The 20321-nt window shown below is 38.5% G+C and overlaps 1 protein-coding gene across 1 annotated transcript in view; it reads left to right on the top strand.

Moving 5' to 3' along the window:
• Positions 1-20321, top strand: part of NUP210 (nucleoporin 210) — a 168472-nt gene that overhangs the window by 108712 nt on the left and 39439 nt on the right. Inside the window, exons 19-23 of the mRNA XM_044676266.1 lie at positions 7211-7339; positions 13419-13546; positions 13752-13887; positions 17822-17884; positions 18330-18509. Of these exons, the coding sequence (XP_044532201.1) occupies positions 7211-7339; positions 13419-13546; positions 13752-13887; positions 17822-17884; positions 18330-18509 (636 nt within the window). The remainder of the gene's footprint in view (positions 1-7210; positions 7340-13418; positions 13547-13751; positions 13888-17821; positions 17885-18329; positions 18510-20321) is intronic.

Genomic DNA, 20321 nt, shown 5'->3' with positions numbered 1-20321 from the left:
TTGCTTGAGGATTTCAGGTTTTTCACATACCATTTTGCCATCTCAAACAACAATATAATATTCTTTAATTCCAAATGAACAACTCACTACCATCCTGCCATCTGCCCCCAGAAAAGATTTGGCCTTTTTGGCAACTGATTATTGAAATTCCACTCTTGAGTACTGAGGTCTGCTTCCCTTCCAATGAATACTTTGACAGAATGCAATGTGTCACACACTGTGGTGATCCCTAACCTCTGTCTCTCTTATCTCCATGTTTAATCTCTCATTCATTACTTTTGGTCAGTGACCCTGGCTAAATCCCATAAACCCATAAGACTACATGAGAAGAAGGAAGACCTTCATACCAGGTACTATTACAACTGAAAATTGCTGAAAGTGAAAATTCTGTTAGATGGCTTTTGCCACTTCCACAAAGTAAGGAAAGTTTTTTTCTCACATGGTGTTGATAATCTGTCACAAGTCCTAACAGCTTCTTTCCTTGGTTGTTTTTGAAGGTAGCTTACACATTTTCTTGGCATTTTCAGGAGCTAATTAGCAGTGTTCTCATTTCCCTAATCACAGAGACAAGAATGCCTACAACTCTTCAATTAGTTAGAAGAAAATATCTCTCTTAACTTCCTACCAGCATATACCCAAGACACTTGAATGGCTTATGAATCATTTTAGGCTTTGAAAACAATATCATGTAGAAAGAGTCAAGAGACTTGGGTTCTAGTCACAGCTTTGCCATGTAGCACTGTGGCCTTGTCCAAGTTGTTTTTCCCTGAAGCTCAATTTCCTTGTCTGAAAAAAAGAGAGAATTAGCCTAAGCCCTTTCTATCTCTAATAACCTATGAACCTATGAAAGAAGCTATCCAAACATTGCAAAAGTTTTTTTGTGCATGGATGAGAGGTCTCTAAGTACTCTTTACTTCTATAATAGAAATTTCCAACTAGTGGAAACACCAGAACTTTTAGGAAAATAGAAAATTTAAATGAATCATACATCATCAAAATGTGAAAGGACATTAGAGCATAGACTGTTACAGTGGGAAAAGATCATATAATACAGAATGTCAGAGCTGGGAGGAGTCTTAGCACTCAGAATATCAGAATGGAAAGGAGATCCTGGAGTATAGAATGCCAGAAGTGAAAGGAACCTCAGAATTTAGAATATCAGAATTAAAAGAGGGGGGAAAGAAGAGCTGAAATTCTTTAGATTTACAATATTTTTCTACTCAAATAGAAATGGATCTCCACAGGCTGCATATGGACTTAGAACACCATAAATTAATATTATCTATGTTGTGTTATATTTTTATTTATTTTATTAAATGTTTCCCAATTACATTTTTTTAAAACCCTTACCTTCCACCTTAGAATCAATACTGTGTACTGGTTCCAAGGCAGAAGAGCGGTAAGGGTAGGCAATGGGGGTCAAGTGACTTGCCCAGGGTCACACGGCTGGGAAGTGTCTGAGGCCAGATTTGAACCTAGGACCTCCCATCTCTAGGCCTGGTTCTCACTCCACTGAGCTACCCAGCTGCCCCCTCCCAATTACATTTTTAAAAAACCCTTACCTTCCATCTTAGAATCAAATATCAAAGGCAGAAGGGTGGTAAAGGCTAGGTAATTGGGGTTAAGTGACTTGTCCAGGATTAAACAGCTAGGAAGTACCTGATGCCAGATTTGAACCTCAAACCTCCCATCTTCAGGTCTGGTTCTCTATCTACTGAGCCACCTAGCTGCCCTCCCAAATGCATTTTAATCTGTTTTGGTACTCCTGGAGTAAAATGACTCACTACTGTGAGTTTGACACTTCTGCCTTATAATATAGAATGTCATGGGAAGACACCTAGAAGATGGGATGTCAGAACTGGACAAGAATCTTTGAACATTTAAAGTGGAAGCAACCCACGGGGGAAAATTTAGGTCTAATGAGGCAGAATTCAAGGTCACAAATAAAATCTGTGCCTTGTCCTTATTCAGTCATGTCTGACTTTTTGTGACCTTATTTGTTTTTGTTTTTTTTGGCAAGGATACTGGAGTGGTTTGCCATTCCCTTCTTCAACTCATTTTAAGGAAACTGAGACCAATAAGAGTTAGATGACTTGCTCAGAGTCACACACAAATAAGTGTCTGAGGCAGAATTTGAATTCAGGTCTTCTTGACTCCAAACCTAAAGCTCTATCCATCATGCCACCTAACTGCCAGGGAAGGTCTAGTTGATGGCAGAGCTAGGATTTGAATGCAAGTTTCCCGATTCTCAGTCCAGTGGTTTTCCCACTGTGCCATGGTTGGTATCTGAGATTACCTTCCTTGTCATTGTTGTCATCAGCATCAGCATCCTTGTTATTTTGTCAAAGAAAACATAGCATATTGGCTAGAGAGCTGGTCTCAAGAAGACCTGCCTCTGACCCATTTTTTCCTAATTTATTAGAATCTTGGAAAGCACTTAACCAATCAGCACTCTAGCAAATTTTTGAAGCCTAGATTTTGCTGAGAAAGTACCAACCAGTGTTGGTCAAAAGCTCCCTATGCTAATGAAATCACAGGCTCAGCCCCTCTCCCTATTGTCAGTTTGCTGAAAGAAATTTATAGCTGATTCAAGACTAAGTTTTCTTTCCAAAATGGAGTTCTTTCCAGTGATGGTGTTATTTTTAATTAAGAAAAAAGCCTTGGAAGCTGAGAATTGTGTAATTATTGAGTAATTATGCTTAATAACTTATCTTTAATCTTAGCACCCACCCACAGAAACCTCCTCAGCATTTCTGAGGGTGTTGGATGAGCTATTGTTCATACCAATGCCAAGACCTTTCAGATTCTGGGTTATTTTCATATAAACATAGCACTGTGAGCTCCAGGCGGTAGATTGCCCACCGGACTAGAAAATGCAGAAGCTGTGCCTGGTATTATCCCCCACAGACTTCTGAAGACTGCTAAGTAGTGACGTCAGAGCTAGACTTTTATCTGCACTGAAGCTCTGGTGCCATCATGCAAGATTTATAAGAACACCGAAGGAGTTCAGCAATAATATAGAAAATGCAAGCTGATTGTTTCAATGACATTTAAAATTTTTTGTAGGTGAAGAAACTGGGACTTCACAGTTCATCTACAAATGCTGACTAGCAAGGGGCAAGTAGGAAGTGTTACTCACTGACAGGGAAATGGAAGCTGAGGTAATTCAGGTAGAACCCAAATAATGGGGTGAAGGCATTGGGGTTGGAGCAGGAATGATTGACTCACTATCTCTGTTTTAATCAGCATCTCAGAGCATCTCCTCAACTCCACACTTCACTTTGCCTATTGGATGCAGCATTATTAAACAGCAATAATACATGCATCTTCTATGAAGAGATGACAGGATTTTCCCTCAGGCTTAGTCTTCACAGACATTCTCAGGTGGCACCTTCAACACTTAGAAATTAGAATTCATTCAGAATGATGACTTTTTTCCCCAAGATTAAAATTCTACTGTAAATTAGAAAAAAAATGAATGAGCATCAAACACCCATCTTGTTGCTACTGCTTGCAGAAAGCTGATTTGAAATCCCTTTGCTGAGAAATTGCTGCACCATCTAGAAGAAGAAACATTTCCTTGTGTTTTTCATTTTGTGTCTCCATTTAAAGTTTACATAGCTGCTCCCCTGAAAATGAGCACCTTCAATCCTTCTCCCACATGGACCTGTCGGCATTTTAACACACTTGTATATCTTGTGTAATTTCAGCATGTTCCAATGAGCATCCTGGCATCTGACTGGCTTAGTGATGTGGCAGCTTTTGCAATGTCTCAGGAATTGGGTTCTCAAATTATCTTTTCAGAGAAAGCACTCGGTCTTTTTTCTTTTTTTTCTTTTTTTTTTTTGGTAATTCTTTTAAAGAAATTTTCTTTTGGAAATATAATAGGCCCTAGCGGATTTCCTTTGGACAATTCAGAAACCTAATGGTATGTGAGCCCAGCCTCTTAGTCTGTATTTAATATTAGGTTACTGTGGTGAGGGCTCACATTACAGGGACCTCATTATTTCTTGTGATATGCAATAGGGGACCTTTCCTCATATATTTTAAACCATTATGTGAAATGATTCAAGCATCATCCACCCAGCTGCATTACTGAATCAACTGCACTTACTTTCATCTTGTCGGGTGGCCTTGCTAATACCTTAGATTGACTGTTGACACTGGATCTTTCCATTATTGGCACATTTTTTAAAATCACTTCCTGCTGTTCTCTCAGCCTACTGACCTTCCATTGAGGATCTCTTCTCCAGAGTGACAGGGAGCTGTCTGGTTACAGGAGGCAGCTGTTTAAGTCAGGGCCTTAAGGTGAAAAGGAAGCCCTCAGAAGATAATGTGCTGCTCTCTCAAAGGAAGTCATACATGGTGTCAAGAGCACTGGGATTTGCCTGTCAAGAAATCTCAACTTGTAAAGTCACAGATCTAGAGGTCAGCTAGTCCATTTTTTGGACACCTGGAATGACTTCTTTTATACTCTCCAAGACAAAGGGGTCACTTGGAGAGAACATGGAAATGAGAAAGTGGTGGATTATGAATTCAAAGATTTATATTCTGATGTTGATTTGGTCACTTAGTAGTTATGCAATTATTTCAAAGACTAGGGAAGAAGAGCTTGACCTAGAAAGAAGAGCCTGATTCAATGGGTAGCAGCTGCAAGAAGGTAGACTTTGGCTAGTTATAATGGAAACTTTCCCAACAATGAGACTTATCCAGAAATGGAGAGGATTGCCTATCACTGGAGCTCTATCAGTAGAGGCTGGATAACTACTTTTCAAGAATGTTATAGAAGAGATTCATGTTTCAAGTGGAGATTGGACTAGATGATCTTCCACCCATTGGATTCCTAAACTTTGAACAAGGCACTTTAGTTTTCCCATCTTTCAAAATTAGTCAGACAATATCATAGCCAAGCTTGATCCCAAAGAAGAGATGTGAGAATACTCCTTTCACTTCTATTTGCAGAGGTGGGGTATTATGGGAGGGGAACAATGTATATAACATCAGACTTGGTTCGTGTACTGATTAATGGCCAGAGTGAAATTTTTCCTATTTCATTCTTCATCATGAGTGAAGCCTCTTTGATCAAGGAAGAAGAGGGTGACATTACAAAATGAAGGTGATATAAAAACAAGATATTAAAATTTTCAGTGGGTTGGAGGAGATAATAGCCAAGGTCCCTTTCAGTTCTAAAATAACTATAATTTTAGATGTTATTGTCATTTCATAATAGAAAAGGTATATATGGTTGGTATGAGTTAGTATGACACCTTTGACAATCAAGGTCATGGATTACATGGCACCTATTTTTCCAAAGGTGTGTGGGAGTCAGACAAAGTCATCTACAGGGTGCTAGGTGACTAATCTCATAGGTGGTGAGAGCAAGAGTTTGCAGGTAAGTAAGTGGTGCAGAATTCATCAGCCAGAACTCTGTGGCCTCTGAGGTTGTAATTCCAATGTGAATAGAAGGAAACTTGAATCTATTCTTTATTTCATTCATTAGAGAACATTGAAAAGTACTTGGAGAAATGAATGGACCCTGAGTGGGGGAAAGGGGCATGAGGAGAAGCAATGGCTTCTTCATTGGGGCTTATATATTTCCATCTTGAGGAAACTCAATGGAGAAAGCTCTAAAGGCTATGAAAGCTGCCTAGTGTGGCCAGAGACCCTTGGTTTTAGCTCTAGGCTAACTTTAGTTCCAAGGCCAACCCATCAGAAAATGGCGAAGTAGTTGGGGCTTGTCATGGACATTCTTTTCATCCTCATTTTACATGATCTCTTCCAGTCTAATCCAATTCATGCCCCTGTTGTCTTTCAGCCATACAGAGAGACTCCTTGCAATACTCACCATGCTCTCACTTCTACTTCTCCCAACAAAGCTTACTGCCTCACCTTTCAGGATCCCATTCCTGTTTTCTCTCTAAGCTTAAGTTTTCTCATCTATAAAATAGGTATAACATTATTTATGCTCCTTCCCTCACAGGGTTATTATGAGGATAAAATGAGATAACATTACTGTACTTAACATTTGGCTTTGTAAAATGTAAAGTGTGAATCATGGATGAGCACTACCACTGCTGTTAATGGTTAGAGTATCAAATTTGGACTCAGAAAGGCCCAAGTTCAAATACAGCCTCAGATACTTAATATCTGTGTGACACTACACATCACAACTTTTTTCAGCCTTAATTTCTCCATCTATAAAATCGGGATAAGAGCACCTACTTTTCATTATTGCTAAAAGTATGTTTGTATATATCCATGTATTATATAAATGCAGGCATATATGTGTGTATCCTAGGTGGCTAGGTGGTGCAGTAGATAGAGCCCTGGGCCAGGAGTCAGGAAAACCTGAGTTCAATTTGCCCTCATACATTTACTAGCTGCGTGACCCATGGCAAGTCATTTAACCCTGTTTGCCTCAATTTCCCCATCTGTAAAATGAGCTAGAACAGGAAATGGCAAACCATTCCAATACTTTTTTCCAAGAAAATTCCAAAGTGGGGTCATGAAAAGTCAGATATAAATAAGATGATTGAACAACAAAAACATATATTCATACATACATACATACATATATTTTGTAATCCATAAAAGGGGAAAGATGGAGGAAGAGAATGAACATTTATGTAATGTCTTTTGTGTGTTAGGCATTGTGCTAAGAGTTTAACAAATATTATTACCTGATCTTTACAATAACCTTGCAAAGAAGGTGGTGTTGTTATACCCATTTTACAGTTGAGGGAATTGCAGTAGAGGTTAAGTGATTTGCCCAGGTTCACACAGCTAGTAAGTGTCTGAGACTGGATTTGAATTTGGGTTTTCTTTACTTCGGGTTTAGCACTCTGTGCATTATGGTGCCACCTAACTTTCATATAAATGTTAGCTATAATTATGATGTTCCTCTACGATAATTATCATGATGCCATTTAGGGCTAACCCTGCTTAATAGTCCTTTTCATCTGAAGTTTCCAAGATCTGGATTCTCTTGTGTTAGGGAAGATGGAGGACAGAGTGACGTCCAAGTTAGGCTTTGTCTTCTCCATGGTTTCAGAATCAAATTCAAAATTTGGCTGAGTAGACTGAGCTGGATGAGGAAGCCCTGATCAGTGAGGTATCATGAGTTCTTGCTAGAAGAGGGAAAGGATTGAATTGGAGAAGGAGGAAGCCTTGCAATATTGTTAAAATAAGTTTTTTTTTCCTGGCATTTCAGGTGTATCCGCTATTCCCTGGAATTTTAACAGTCATGATTCACGACTTGTGTCTGGTGTTTCCAGCACCTGCGAAAGCTGAAATCTTTGTATCGGATATTCAGGAACTATATGTCCGAGTGGTTGACAAGGTTTGTGGTTTCATGCTTATGGTATTGTATCCTCTTTCAAAGACTTAATATATTTTAGGAAAAACACTCAAAATACCTCTCTCTTTAAAAAAACAAAACTTGAAACAACTTGAAAAATACAAACATCCCACTATGTATATAAGGGCAAAAGGAAAGTAAGAAAAATTAATTAGTGAAATGGAAACAAAAGAAGAGAGATTGTAATGACTGTACATGTTTCCATGAACCTCTTTATTTGTTGGTTGGTAAACCCAAAGAAGAACTGTGTATATTGCCTTTAATACTGTAGGGACCACATCATCTTACTTGTTTTTGTGACCTTTTTTGACCTCCTTTTCTGGGTATTTGACACAGACTTATGGCTGTTATTATTGCCTTTAATTACATAGTTGTAGTCTGTGTATATTGGTTTTTGGTTCTGATTTATTCCCTTTGATTCACTGCATACAAGTGATGCCATATTTCTTTGAAATCTTCATTTTCCTTGTTGTCTATAGTACAATAATTATTCCATAATATTCATATGGAATAATTTCAATTAATTCCTAATCACTGGACAATGTAGTTTGCCTCCAGTTTTTTGTTATTACTAAATATTTTTGAACTGATGAGTCTTTTTTTTCTGCTAATAACCTCCTTTGGTTATTGTTCTAGTTGTGGGACCACTAGGTCAATGAGTATGAATAGTATTGTAATTTTGGCAGGAATTGGGGGAGGAAAAATAAAATTTCTATATTTCAAAAGGTTGATCCAATTCACAACTTCACAAGCAGTATATTAGCATGCCTGTTTTACCATAGCTGTGCCAGCACTTAATTTTATTGTATTTTATTCTCTCTTTTAAACCCTTACCTTCTGTCTTGGAGTCAGTATTGACTCCAAGGCAGAAGAGTGGTAAGGGTAGGCAATGGGGGTCAAGTGACTTGCCCAGGGTCACATAGCTGGGAAGTGTCTGAGGCCAGATTTGAACCTAGGACCTCCTGTCTCTAGGCCTGGCTCTCAATCCACTAAGCTACCCAGCTGCCCCCTATTTTATTCTCTTTTTAAAAATTTGAATCCATGAATTTTTCATTTCAGTTCAGCAAGTATTTAATTAAGATTTAATTCATTTCTTCTACTGGAAGAAGGCTTTTCATTATTCTCTGTAAGAATTATTCTTATTTAAATTGGGAAAATTGCAAGCCTCATAACTGGGAGAGGTTATCCTCCCCATCTCTGTGTCTCAGAACCCTTTGACATATTTCATCAGGAATTCCATGAAAAGGTGGCCCTTCTTCTTACCCAGACCAACCCCTCTCTAATATGTGGACTCCTATAAGGGTTAAAATAGACTCTTCAACTTTCACAATCTGACATCATCCCAACCCTCTCTTTCTTTCTACCAGTCTCTGATAATGACTTGTCCCTTCTCCCTGCCCAGGCCAGTCCTTCTACATGTTCTTTTAATCACATTCCCTCTCATCTTCTTCAGTAAATTGCCCACTTAATCATCTCCTTCTTTTTAATCTTCAATTTTTTAAATCTTAAATCCCTATCATTTCTTTCATACTGCCTTTTAAAAATATCCAAGTTTCTCCCATCCTTTAAAAAATAAAACCTTCACCAGACTCTACTAGACCCTCAGGTTATTATCCTGCATCTTCCCTTTCTTTTATAGCCAAGCTCTAGAAAATGCTGTTTACCCTTATTACCTCCATTTCTTTTCTCATTCCTCAACTCCTCATCAGTTCCCATGGGTCTGATTATCCTCTCAGTGTAGACAAATCCCAGATGTATATACCGCCCTCATCTCTCTTTTGAGCTATAGTCAAGCATCTCCAATTGCCTATTGGATATTTCAAATGGAATACTCTGTAAGCTTCTCAAATTCAAGATTTCCAAAGCTAAACTCAATAGTCTTTTTATCCCAAACCCAACCCACTTTCTTACTTCTCTATTTCTGTCCAAGCTACCGCTATCTTTCTAGTTACCCAAACCCTCAAAGTTGGAGTTATCCATGTCTCCCCATCCTGGACTCCATAGGTCTACTCAGTTGTCCAGTCTTGTTTATTTGACCACCCCAGCACCTCATATCCATTCCTTTCTCTCTAATCATGTGGCTACTACCCTTATTACCACCTTCTCTTGGATAATTGCAATGAGCTATCAATTAGGCTCCCCATCTCAAGTCTTCACTCTTCAATCCATCCTTCACATAGCTATCATTAGTGATTTTACCAAAGTACATGTATGATCTTGTCATACTACACAGTAAAGTCTAGCAGCTCCCTATAGCCTCTAGGATAAAAGACAAACTCCTCTGATATCCATTTAATGCCTTATGTGCCCTAACTCTCACCAATCTTTCCAGCATTATTATGTATTACTCCCTTTAATGCAATCTACAATCTGGCTAAATTGACTTTTTGCTGTTCTAAGAATGCATGGTGCTCCATCTCTTACTCCATGCCTTTGCATAGGCTATTCCTCATGCCTACAATGCCCCACCTTTTCATTTCTGCCTCTTAAGATCCCTAATTTCCATCAAAGTTCAACTTAAGAGCTATCTTCTACATATCTTGATTCCCTCCTTCCCAAACAGGTGCTAGTGCCTTCCACCACCAAATTAGCTTGTATTTATCTTGTGTATTCTTGTATAATGACATATTTTCTCCCCCAGTGGAATGTGAGATGCTTTCAGGAAAAGGGCTGTTTGATTTTTGCTTTTGTATCCACAGCACCCACCATAGAGCTGGACACACATTAGGCATTTAATAAATGCTTATTAATTCATTGATTGTTTAATTGCCTGGCAGTGAAAGTGGGCTCCAAGCACTCTTTTTATCTTCACTCTTTCAACTGATGCAAATAAATGGTTTTATGTCAGAATTATTCATTTCTATTGACGATATATTTTGCTGTGAATTCTGTACAGTTCTCCCTCCTATTAGCCTTGAGTGAGAATTTATGTCTAGTAGTTTATTTAAATTGAAAGCCAGCTGGTCAGGGAACTTGGCTGGTTATTTTCCCCTGGGACTAGTGCATTGTTGGTTCTCGGTGAAATTTTAATGGTGATAGCATAAACCATAATAATATGGACTGAATTAGCACAAACCCTGAACTATGGAATATTTTTAGAAGAATGAAATTTTGTCACTGAAAGTACATAGAGGCGCTGGAAGTAAGCCAACAAAGAACTATCCAGCAGAATTATTTAGGGTGATTGCTTTAATAAATATAGAAAAACTGTTTGTTGTTTGTAAATGAATGGGCACTTTTGAAAAATTTTAGATTGCTCAAAAAGTTTGCTATGTTGCATAGCCTGAAAAGTTTTCCTTTTAGGCTTCCTGGCACTATTCATTTGCTGCTGCTTCTCCATGAAACCTTCTCTACCCAAATGACCTACACGTTTTCTCTTTCTCAGTCTTCTGAACTTCTGTAATTCTTATCTCTCCTCACTCTTTCATTTATTTTGAATTTTGATTCTTCACCAGCCACTTTTCTTCTTTTCTTCCTCTTCTGAAAATCTTTCTTATCGGTTGAGAAAAATAACATTACATTTGATTAAGACTTCCTTCTTGAAAGGCAGCATCATACTGTGGAAAGGTACTGGCCTGGGTCCAAATCTCATTTTTGACATTCATTCATTGCGTGACTGGGGGCAAGTCACTTAACCCCTCTAAGTCTTAGTTTTCTTGTCTATAAAATGGAGATGTTGGACTTGATGACCCCTGAGCTCCTTTCCTGTTTTTAAATGTATAATCTTATGATCCTTTCTTAATAAAACACCCAGGACAACCAGTGGTTCAAATCCTACCTCAAACACTGACCATATCCTGGGGAAGAATCTTAACCTTTTGAGATCCCAGTTCCTCATCTATAAAATAAAATGATTGGACACAGTGGCCTCTAATTTCTCTTCCAGCTCTGCATCCAGGATTCTATGATCCATACTCTATTATCATCCTTCCTTCCACTCCAAATGGTAGTAATATTCTTCCTTTGTTCTTTCTCTTTCATCTAGTATGGATAAAAAAGTCCTTTTGTTGTCCTTAGTATTTATCAGAAGGCTCATTTCATTCTAGTCTTTAACCACTCTGGCCTTTATTCTTATAGAACTATGTAAGTGCCACTCGTCGTATATGTCTTCAATTACCTGACCGTGCTTCCATCCTTTATATGTTTCCTTTGAAAATCTGAGCTTGCCAGTTAAGCACATTGTATAGCCACAATGGACTCTCTAGACACCTCTCCTTTTTCTTGTTTAGCAGAATCATTTGCGGTTATGGCATGATAAATTCCAGCTTCTGCCAATTCTTCCTGGGCCTTCTTCCCTCTTAGAGTCTTAGGCCATAGGATTTTACTTATCTTTTCCTAGGATTTTTAAAAATATATTTCCATGAACTCTAAGGCATACATGCAACTTTTCCCAGCATTTCCCTCTTTGATTTCAAACCCTCAGATGGCACTCCTTTTCAAGGATCCCATCTGCAAATCCTGATTTGGTCTATATCACCCATGTACTAATCTTAGTTATCTTTTTGTATATTTGTTCTATAATAAGTTGTTATCCAATCCCTATTTAAAGGCCTTCAGTAATAGGGACCTTACTCCCTACTGAGATAGCTCATTTCATTTTGAGGCACTTCTACATGTTAGAAAAGTCTTCTTCATAGTGAGCCAATTTCTCTCTCCCCAAAACTTCTTCGCATTAACCTCAGGGCTTCTTTTTTCCCCCCACAGTCTTTCAGTTATATTTTTAAATGATTAAACCAGTTTCCCACCCTCTACTCTCAAATCTTCTCTTTCATAATCTGACAATTTCTACTTCCTTCAATTCATCTTTCTATAATATGGTTTTGAATTTCTGCACCATGTGTACTTCAGAATTCATTATGGCTTATCAATATCCCTTCTAACATTTAAGATCTAGAATTCTCTACATGTATATTCCACATGTTGTTTGGTCAAAGTATAGGGAATCAGAGCATTTCCCAGATGTGTACACTTTGTTCCTGTTGATATAGCCTTGTCTTTTAAACTGCCTCTCATCCTCTTGGCTCCTTTTGAGACTTCAGGACACTAAAGGGTATGGCAGAACAATTTAGGGGAATTCTTACAAATTCCAAGTGAATATATTCTTTTATTTAGCTTTTAAACATTTTAAATTTAACAAACACCTCTAAAAATGAACATTTCTGTACATAAACTAGAATGAAAAAATAATTATACATGAAATGTTGAATCTATTACAGATATTTTGTTTTTTCAAAGCATATGATATATTGAACATATCACTTTCAAAACTGTCCTACTTGCCTTTGTGTCTTTCAGAACTGCCTTCTGTTCTCTTCAGTGAATTTTGAAATGCTTGCTGACCCTACTGTCTTTCTTTTCTTTTCTTGCCACCACTATTACTAGCTCCCTTATCCCTACCAAGTAGAAAATGGAAAAACACAATCCTTTTAGCAAGTAAGCTTAGCCAAAAAAAATGCATCCATATACTTGCCATATCTAAAAATAAATTTTTCCTTCTCTACCTGGAGTATCTCACCACTCTGTCTGGCAATGGGAACACACTTCATCAGTCCTCTTGAGTCTTGTCTAGTTGTTGCATTGACTAGAATATAAAGTCTTGCAAAGATTTTTTTCCCTTTATGATGTTTTCTTCACCACGGAAATTGTCTAAATTGACATATTTTAATTAACTCTAATTAATAAAGCTTTATTGTATGACCTAAGATTTCATTAGATGATTTTCATATTTTGCTAGATCTTTGATTTCTTTTGTATAGGGAACTTTGGATGAGGAAATTCCTTTCTGGTGGCAACTAAAAGGTGAAGTGACTTATCCAGGATTAAGACCCAGGATTCAGAGAGGGGAGATGAATAAACCTAGGTCTTCCTGATTCATGAGTCAGTCAGTTCAGGGAGCACTATGTATTCTATGCAACTTCTCTATCTTTATAAATCTGTATTATAAATTACTCCATGTTTACTTTGAGAAGTCAGGATGTTATCAAGGTCTATACTTTCTTCACTTTGGAAATTGCAGTCCTTCTATGGGAAGCATCAATAATTTAGCCATTATGTATTGCAGGTGGAGATTGGGAAAAGTGTCAAGGCATATGTCCGAGTGCTGGATTTCTCCAAGAAGCCTTTTCTGACCAAGTACTTCTCCTTCATGGACTTAAGACTCCGAGCAGCATCCCAGATTGTCACATTAGAGTGAGTTTCCTTCATGGACACCTGAAATATTGGAATCCTTTTGGCTTTATGTCTAGCACTGGCTCCTGAAAATGGGACCTGGACACACTCAGCAAGATTCAGATAGGGAGGAGGGATATCAGTGTGATGCCAACCCCCCGTGTCCCTACAGAGAATTCATATGTTTTAATGGTCTCTATTTCATCCTCTATCTCCTCTATGTCAGAGCCCTCGGCGAAGCTTTTGATGACTATACTGCCACATTTCTAGTCCATGGGGCAGCCATCGGGCAGACTAGCCTGACAGCAACCGTGACTGATAAAGTTGGGCAAAAAATCAACTCTGCTCCACAGCAAATTGAGGTAAGGAGTGACACTTGGCATGCTGTCACATCATCAAGGGCTTGTTTGGATGGGCTTAAGATAAAAGTCAAGCGGATTAAGATTTTTATGATTTTTAAAATATTGCAGCTGCTTAGAAAAATGAAGCAAACAGATGATCATCATTTCCTCATTTGCATGGTCCTTTGTACATGGTAATGCCCATTTTGTAAAATGTGGACTTTTAACAGACCCCAGAGGAAGCTGGAGCCAGCAAGCAATAAGGCTGATTTAGGAGAAAGAAAGCCAATGGAAGAAGCATTAGGCTTGAGGGATGTACTGCCTCTCAGTGTGTCTCTCCACAGTACATCAAGCTCTAGAGAGGAAGGAGTATGTTCAAATAAGTACATTATCATGTGTTCCTCCCATGCACAGGCACTTAATAAATGATTTTTAAAAATAAAAAGCCCACAGCCTAAGCAAGTGCAGGAAGTACATTGTAAGCAACTCTAGCAATTTTCAGCACAGGCAAATTAGACCTAAGGAACATGCTACCTTGTGACTGGCAGGCACTGTTGCATTTGCTAGCTAGAAAAGGGTGGAGTTGATGCAGACATGGATGTTGGGGGAAAACCTGATTTTGCCCACTTCCATTAGATCTCTGCAGAACAAAACTAAACCCCTTAAAAATGTCTGTAGCCCTTTCGAAACAGAAAGGACTGAGCATCCCTGATGAAGAGAAGCGTTTGTGTAAAAATGATTGTGCAGCTGCTCACACTCAGGAGGAACTCCCCAGGGAGCTTGTGCATACCCATTTATATCCCAGGTGCTCTAGGTTGTAATGATATTGGCCAAGAAATCACCTCTAATTGTTTACTGTAGCATCTTCTGGAGGGCTCAAGTGTCATCCAGAAGCTGGTGATGAATTATTCATAAATGTGGTGCCCAAAGGGACTTTGGAGAGAATGTAGTCCAAAGCCCTCTTTTTATAGGTAAAGAAACCATAGCCCCAAGAGGGGACATTATTAAGCCAAGGCTGGCCTGTGAGTTAGTGGAAGGGCTAGGATTAGAACTTGTGGCCTGGCTCTTCCCCACCCAGCTCTCTCTCCCCTGCCTCATGATGTGTTGCTGGACTTTTTTGATAGATAATTTGATTTGGTTTGCTTCTCCAGATGAAACCATTTCTAGTGGAATGGGATGCATTTCTCCTGATAAATAATACTCTCATATAAAATATTATGTTCTACCACAAAGATATCTTCTATGAAGAGCATAGAGCAAATAGGAAGAGTTGTCCATTTGGAATCAGAAAATCTGGATTCAAATTCTGAACTCTGCTATCTGTTATCTGGTACAAGTCACTTCCCTTCCCTCAGTTTCCTTTGTAAAAGGAGAAGTTGAAATGGATGATAGGTCTTTTCTAATGGTAAATCCTCTGATTCTACAACATTCATTCATTCAACATCATGTCTGAGCTTATCAATGCTCAAGAACTTTTAGGGATTCTCTATTATCTCTGCAAAAGATTACAAACCCCTTGGTTTAGTAAGAGGCAGTGTATGGTGTAGTGGCTTAGAAAGCCATCCTTGAGTTTGTGAAAACCTGAGTTCAAGTTTTTCCTTTGACACATACTGACTATGGGATCCTGGGAAAGTCATTGAATGTCTTGGTAGTATGGGCCGCTGTCTTCAGAAATTACTAAGAGGTACTGGCCTTTCTTGGAGAGAGAGTTTCCTTATCTTAGAGTTCCTTCTACAATAAAATCCCAGGTCCAGTCTGTGTCTCTTCACTTGGCATTTAAAGTCTTTCACAATCTCACATCAGCTTACTTTTTATAGGTTTATTAATCTTCTTCACAAACTCTGTGTCCTACTTGCCAGCTGGTCACAGAAATCGGCATTCTAGCTTCTGGCTTTTTCATGAACTCTCTCTCAAGCTCAGAATGTATTGCCTTCTTAACTCTGACTTCTAGAATCTCTGGCTTCCTCTAAGCCCCAGCATAGATGCCACTTTTTTCCAGAAGCCTCTTCAGGACCTCCTAGCTGCTACTGTTATTCCCTATCCAAATAAACACACATATATTTTTCCCTTTAGATATTTGTTATATTCCCTCATGTAGAATGCAATTTTCTGAAGGGCAGAGATGGGTTTTTTTCCCATTCTGTCTCTGTATCCTGAGCACCTAGCATATTAGTGGGTACCTAGTTAAATGCTATTCAATTGAATACAAAGAAAGATAGAAACCAAAGAGTACCATCAAAGAGCTTATATAACATAGTTTAGCAAACAAAACCAGCAGATATGAACTTGATTTAAAAATAAAACAATTTTAAGACATTATATCAGTATGAAACGTTGGGAAGAATTCAAGAAAAGGGAGAAAATTATTTTAGGTTATAGTATATAAATATATGTACATACGTGGCATAATATATGATGACATATAATGTATATTATGGGTTATAGACGTGAGAGGTACAATACTAGACTGGCCTGAACAAAACAGAGAGTCACGTGGGAGCTGAATGTAATGAGGTTGTATTGCATTGCAATTGTCCCAAGTGTCATAGGCCAGCCAGGATCTAAGAAAACCTCAGTTTGTCTGCCCTGGCTCATTAATGAGAGTGAACAAAAACGAGTGTGAAATCAGTTTGTTCAGATCAATTCAACATATGTTTTTTTAAACCTACAATGTGCCACGCACTGTGCTGGACCCAGAGGATACAAAGCAGGGGGAGAGAACAAACAAGAGAAAAAGTCCCTGATTTAGGGGATACATATATACAAAGAAGTAAATACAAGTTGTGAAAAAAAGAAATACAAAGTAATTTATCAACTATGCATATGTGAAAGATTGTTATTATTCTCTTTTGAAGCATGAAAGTAATTTGGGAACGTGCAGCTGTTCTGACAGGGTGATTTTGCAAAGATTACCTTCCTTTTGCTTTGGGGGTACGTGTGGGGAATTGTTAATTATCCATCCAATCCAGCCATCAGTTAGTAAGTGTCTGTTATGTGCAAGGAACTTCAGTAGGCATTGGCGTCTTTGTTTTTCATTTTGGTCCAGATCTATGATTTCATCAGTGTGTCTGAGGAGACTCCAAGTGAGGAAATTCCTTTAGGTAATTCAGAGCAGCATCTTTTCTGTGATGTATAGCTTTAGAGACAAGCTTAGGGGCATAGAACATGCCCCTGGGATCACACAGCCAACATGTGGCAGGGAGAGGACATGAACCCAGATCGAGAATCTGATGCTGGCCTTCTATCCACTCCTCCCACACTGCTTCTCTAGGCACTAGGGATACATGAGCAAAATGAAAACCAGCCTCTGCCCTCAAGGAACTTACATTCTAATGCATGCATACAGCACATAAACAAATTGGTATAGACATGATCATTTGAAAAAAGGGCACTGACAGCTGGGAGCATCAGGGAAGACTTTCTGGAGGAAGGGGTATGTAAGTTATACCTTTAAGAATGCCAAAAATTCTAATGGGTAGATGAAAGGAAGGGGTGTATTATATCCTTATGTGACATCCTGTGCAAAGTTACAGAGACAAATGATGCTGAGTTTGGCAAACACTGAGTAGATCATTTGGGGTTTTTAATATGGATTATGTAAAGGGGACTGATATGCATTAAATCATAGGATCACAAATTTAGAGCTGAAAGAGACCCTAGAAGTTATCAAGTCTGTTCCCCTTTGTTTTGTAGAAGAGGAAACTGAGGCCCAGAGAGAGAGAGAGAGTTATTCATGTACTACCCTACATGACTTGCCCAAAGGTCACAAAGTAGGAAATGGAAGGCCCAAAGGTCCTCTGACTCCAGATCCATTGCTTTTTTCACTGTGAACACTTTAAAATAGGAGTCTAAAGATTGGTTTTTCAGGATTTACACTGCCAGACTGAGCTTTGGCTGAAATGGTTTGAGACAAGAACATAAGGCCACTTGTTTTCATTTCTTTCTTCACCATCAGGTTTTTCCTCCCTTCAGACTGATACCAAGAAAAGTTACTTTGATAATTGGTGCAATGATGCAGGTGAGAATCAGTTTTCTTTTGCTTGCTTTAAGGTGATCCTACCCCAGAAGTAGAGTGCTTTTGTGACATTGTGTTCGGTGGATGCCACTCACTAACCCTTCATACTCCTCTCGTCTTTCTGTGCTGGATTCTGATGAGGACATAGATTGGGCTGTATCCATGCCCCTCTGTGAAGGGCTGTTTTCCCTGTCCCCAGATTCTCCAACCCTCAGACATGTCCACACTTGGCCGCCTTTCTGTTATAACATGTTGTCAGAGTAGAGGCTTAAATTGGATGCAGTCAACATACTTTCAGCAAAATAAGTGTCAGCTCTCTGAAGATGAGTTGCTGTCTATAATAAACCTGTCATATCTGCAAAATGGAAATTTATACAAGTATTAACTAGAGCAGAGCAAGACTGGAGGAGATGCTGCTGTTGCTCACTGCTGTTTTCCACAACTCCAGATCACTTCAGAAGGAGGTCCCCAACCTCAATCCAACATCATTTTCTCCATCAGTGATGAGAGGATTGCGTCAGTGAACAGCACTGGTCTGGTCAGGGGCCTCACCGTTGGCAATGGGACAGTATCAGGGCTTGTTCAAGCTGTTGATGCAGAGACTGGAAAAGTTATCATAGTGTCTCAGGTAATGTAACCCATCAATATTTTTATCTCAGGACTATTGCCGAATACTACTTCTTGTCCTTTTTCTCTTCCTCCTCTTTTCACTGACCTTTAGGTCATCAGCATGTCCATGGAGGGCTAAACAGAGAAAGGAAAAAGAACTAAAATTCACCTGTCTGCTTTGCTTTTTTAAATTTAATAATCCTCGTGGAAATTTTGGTGGGAGAGTATATATAGATTATCCACACCATTTTAGTGAATCTTGCTAGACCTGACTATCATTAGCATGAATAATTGAGCATTGACTAGATTTTATGCCTGGTTTTATGCTCCTGGGGAAAAAAGAATATATTTCATGAACAAATATTTAGTCAATCAAAAGGCACGTGACATTTGCAAAAGCCAGACTAGCTAAGTGATTCCGATTTCCTTTTGTTCATTAATATACCTGTTAAAATAAAGACATAGTGGTCCTTCGGCCCCAGCATGCATTATAGGGTCATGGTTCGGAGACTCAAACATCCCAAAATAATCTCCTGCTTCTATTGGGGAAGAATTTAGAAGGCTATATCTTTTCATTACTAGGTCAACTAAGATTTGCTATGCATTGGGAAATTTCCCCCAAATTCCACTGTTTGCCTTGAGAGCAATCTTCTATCTCTTCTTCTACATCTGGTTGCCCCCAATTATAACTCAGGTTCCTTTCTAAAAAAGTGAGGAAGTGGGGGGCAAACAGAACCTGGCCATTCTAGGAGGATTATTAGGAGCTCTCTTTTCTCCCAAGCTTTTTTTTTTCTTTTCATGCTTAATTATAGTGGGTTTTCAATTGGACATGTGTTAGGTTTTTTGACTTGGTTGAGAAACAGGTTTGAAATAGGGCCATAGAAATGAAGCTCTTTTACTGTATCCTTCCACCAGTGGAGAGATTTAATTATACTAAGAAGAGAGATTAGAAATTGACCTGTAGAATAAGATGGCATTAGGGTTGAAAATATCAGGTTGCTGCATTTCTCCCCTCTGTTTATTGAGTTTCATCAAGCAAAATTATAGCATTCCCAATATAAGTATCTGTTCCATGGTGTGCATATCCCAGGAAAAATAGAAATATTCCACAATAATACTTCATTATATTCATATGTCACAGTTTATATGTGAGCTGTTTCCCAATTGATAGGTATCCTCTTGGTTTCTAGATCTTTGCTATTAAAGAAAATACTGCTATGAATATTTTGACATGCATAGAAGGACTTTCTGTCTTTTATCTCTTCAGGGTACATACTTTGCAGGGGGATCTCTGGATCCAAGGGGAAGCACAGTTTAGTCCCCTTTTTAAAAATAGAATTGCAAATTATTTTTCAGAATTGTTGGACAAATTAATATCTCCATTATCAGCATTATGAATCTTCTTACAGCCCCTCCAAAATTGACCATTTCCATCGTTGCCAATATGCTGGACATAAAGTAAAACCTCAGAGTACTTTCTCATTTGTATTTTTCCTATTAGTGATTTGGCACAATCTCTCATATGACAGTTAAGAGTATACAACTTTCCTTTGGAGATTTGTATGCTCATGTACTTTGACTAATGATTTTTAAGGAATGACTTGATATTTATGCATTTGTGTTTCATCTCTATATAGCTTCGATATCAGACCTTTGTCAGAGATGTGTGATAAGATCCCCCCCAGTCTACAGTTTTATTTCTTATCCTAGCTACATTGATTTTGTTTGTGCATTTCTATTTCATGTCATCAAAACTGTGTTATCTGCTGTCATCTTCTCTATCTCTTTTTGGTTAAGAATTCTACATTTTGCCATCCCACCACCATCCTAG

This window comes from Gracilinanus agilis, chromosome 1 (assembly GCF_016433145.1).
Source record: "Gracilinanus agilis isolate LMUSP501 chromosome 1, AgileGrace, whole genome shotgun sequence".
Taxonomy (NCBI): Eukaryota; Metazoa; Chordata; class Mammalia; order Didelphimorphia; family Didelphidae; genus Gracilinanus; species Gracilinanus agilis.
This window is presented reverse-complemented; position numbering and strand designations above follow the sequence as displayed.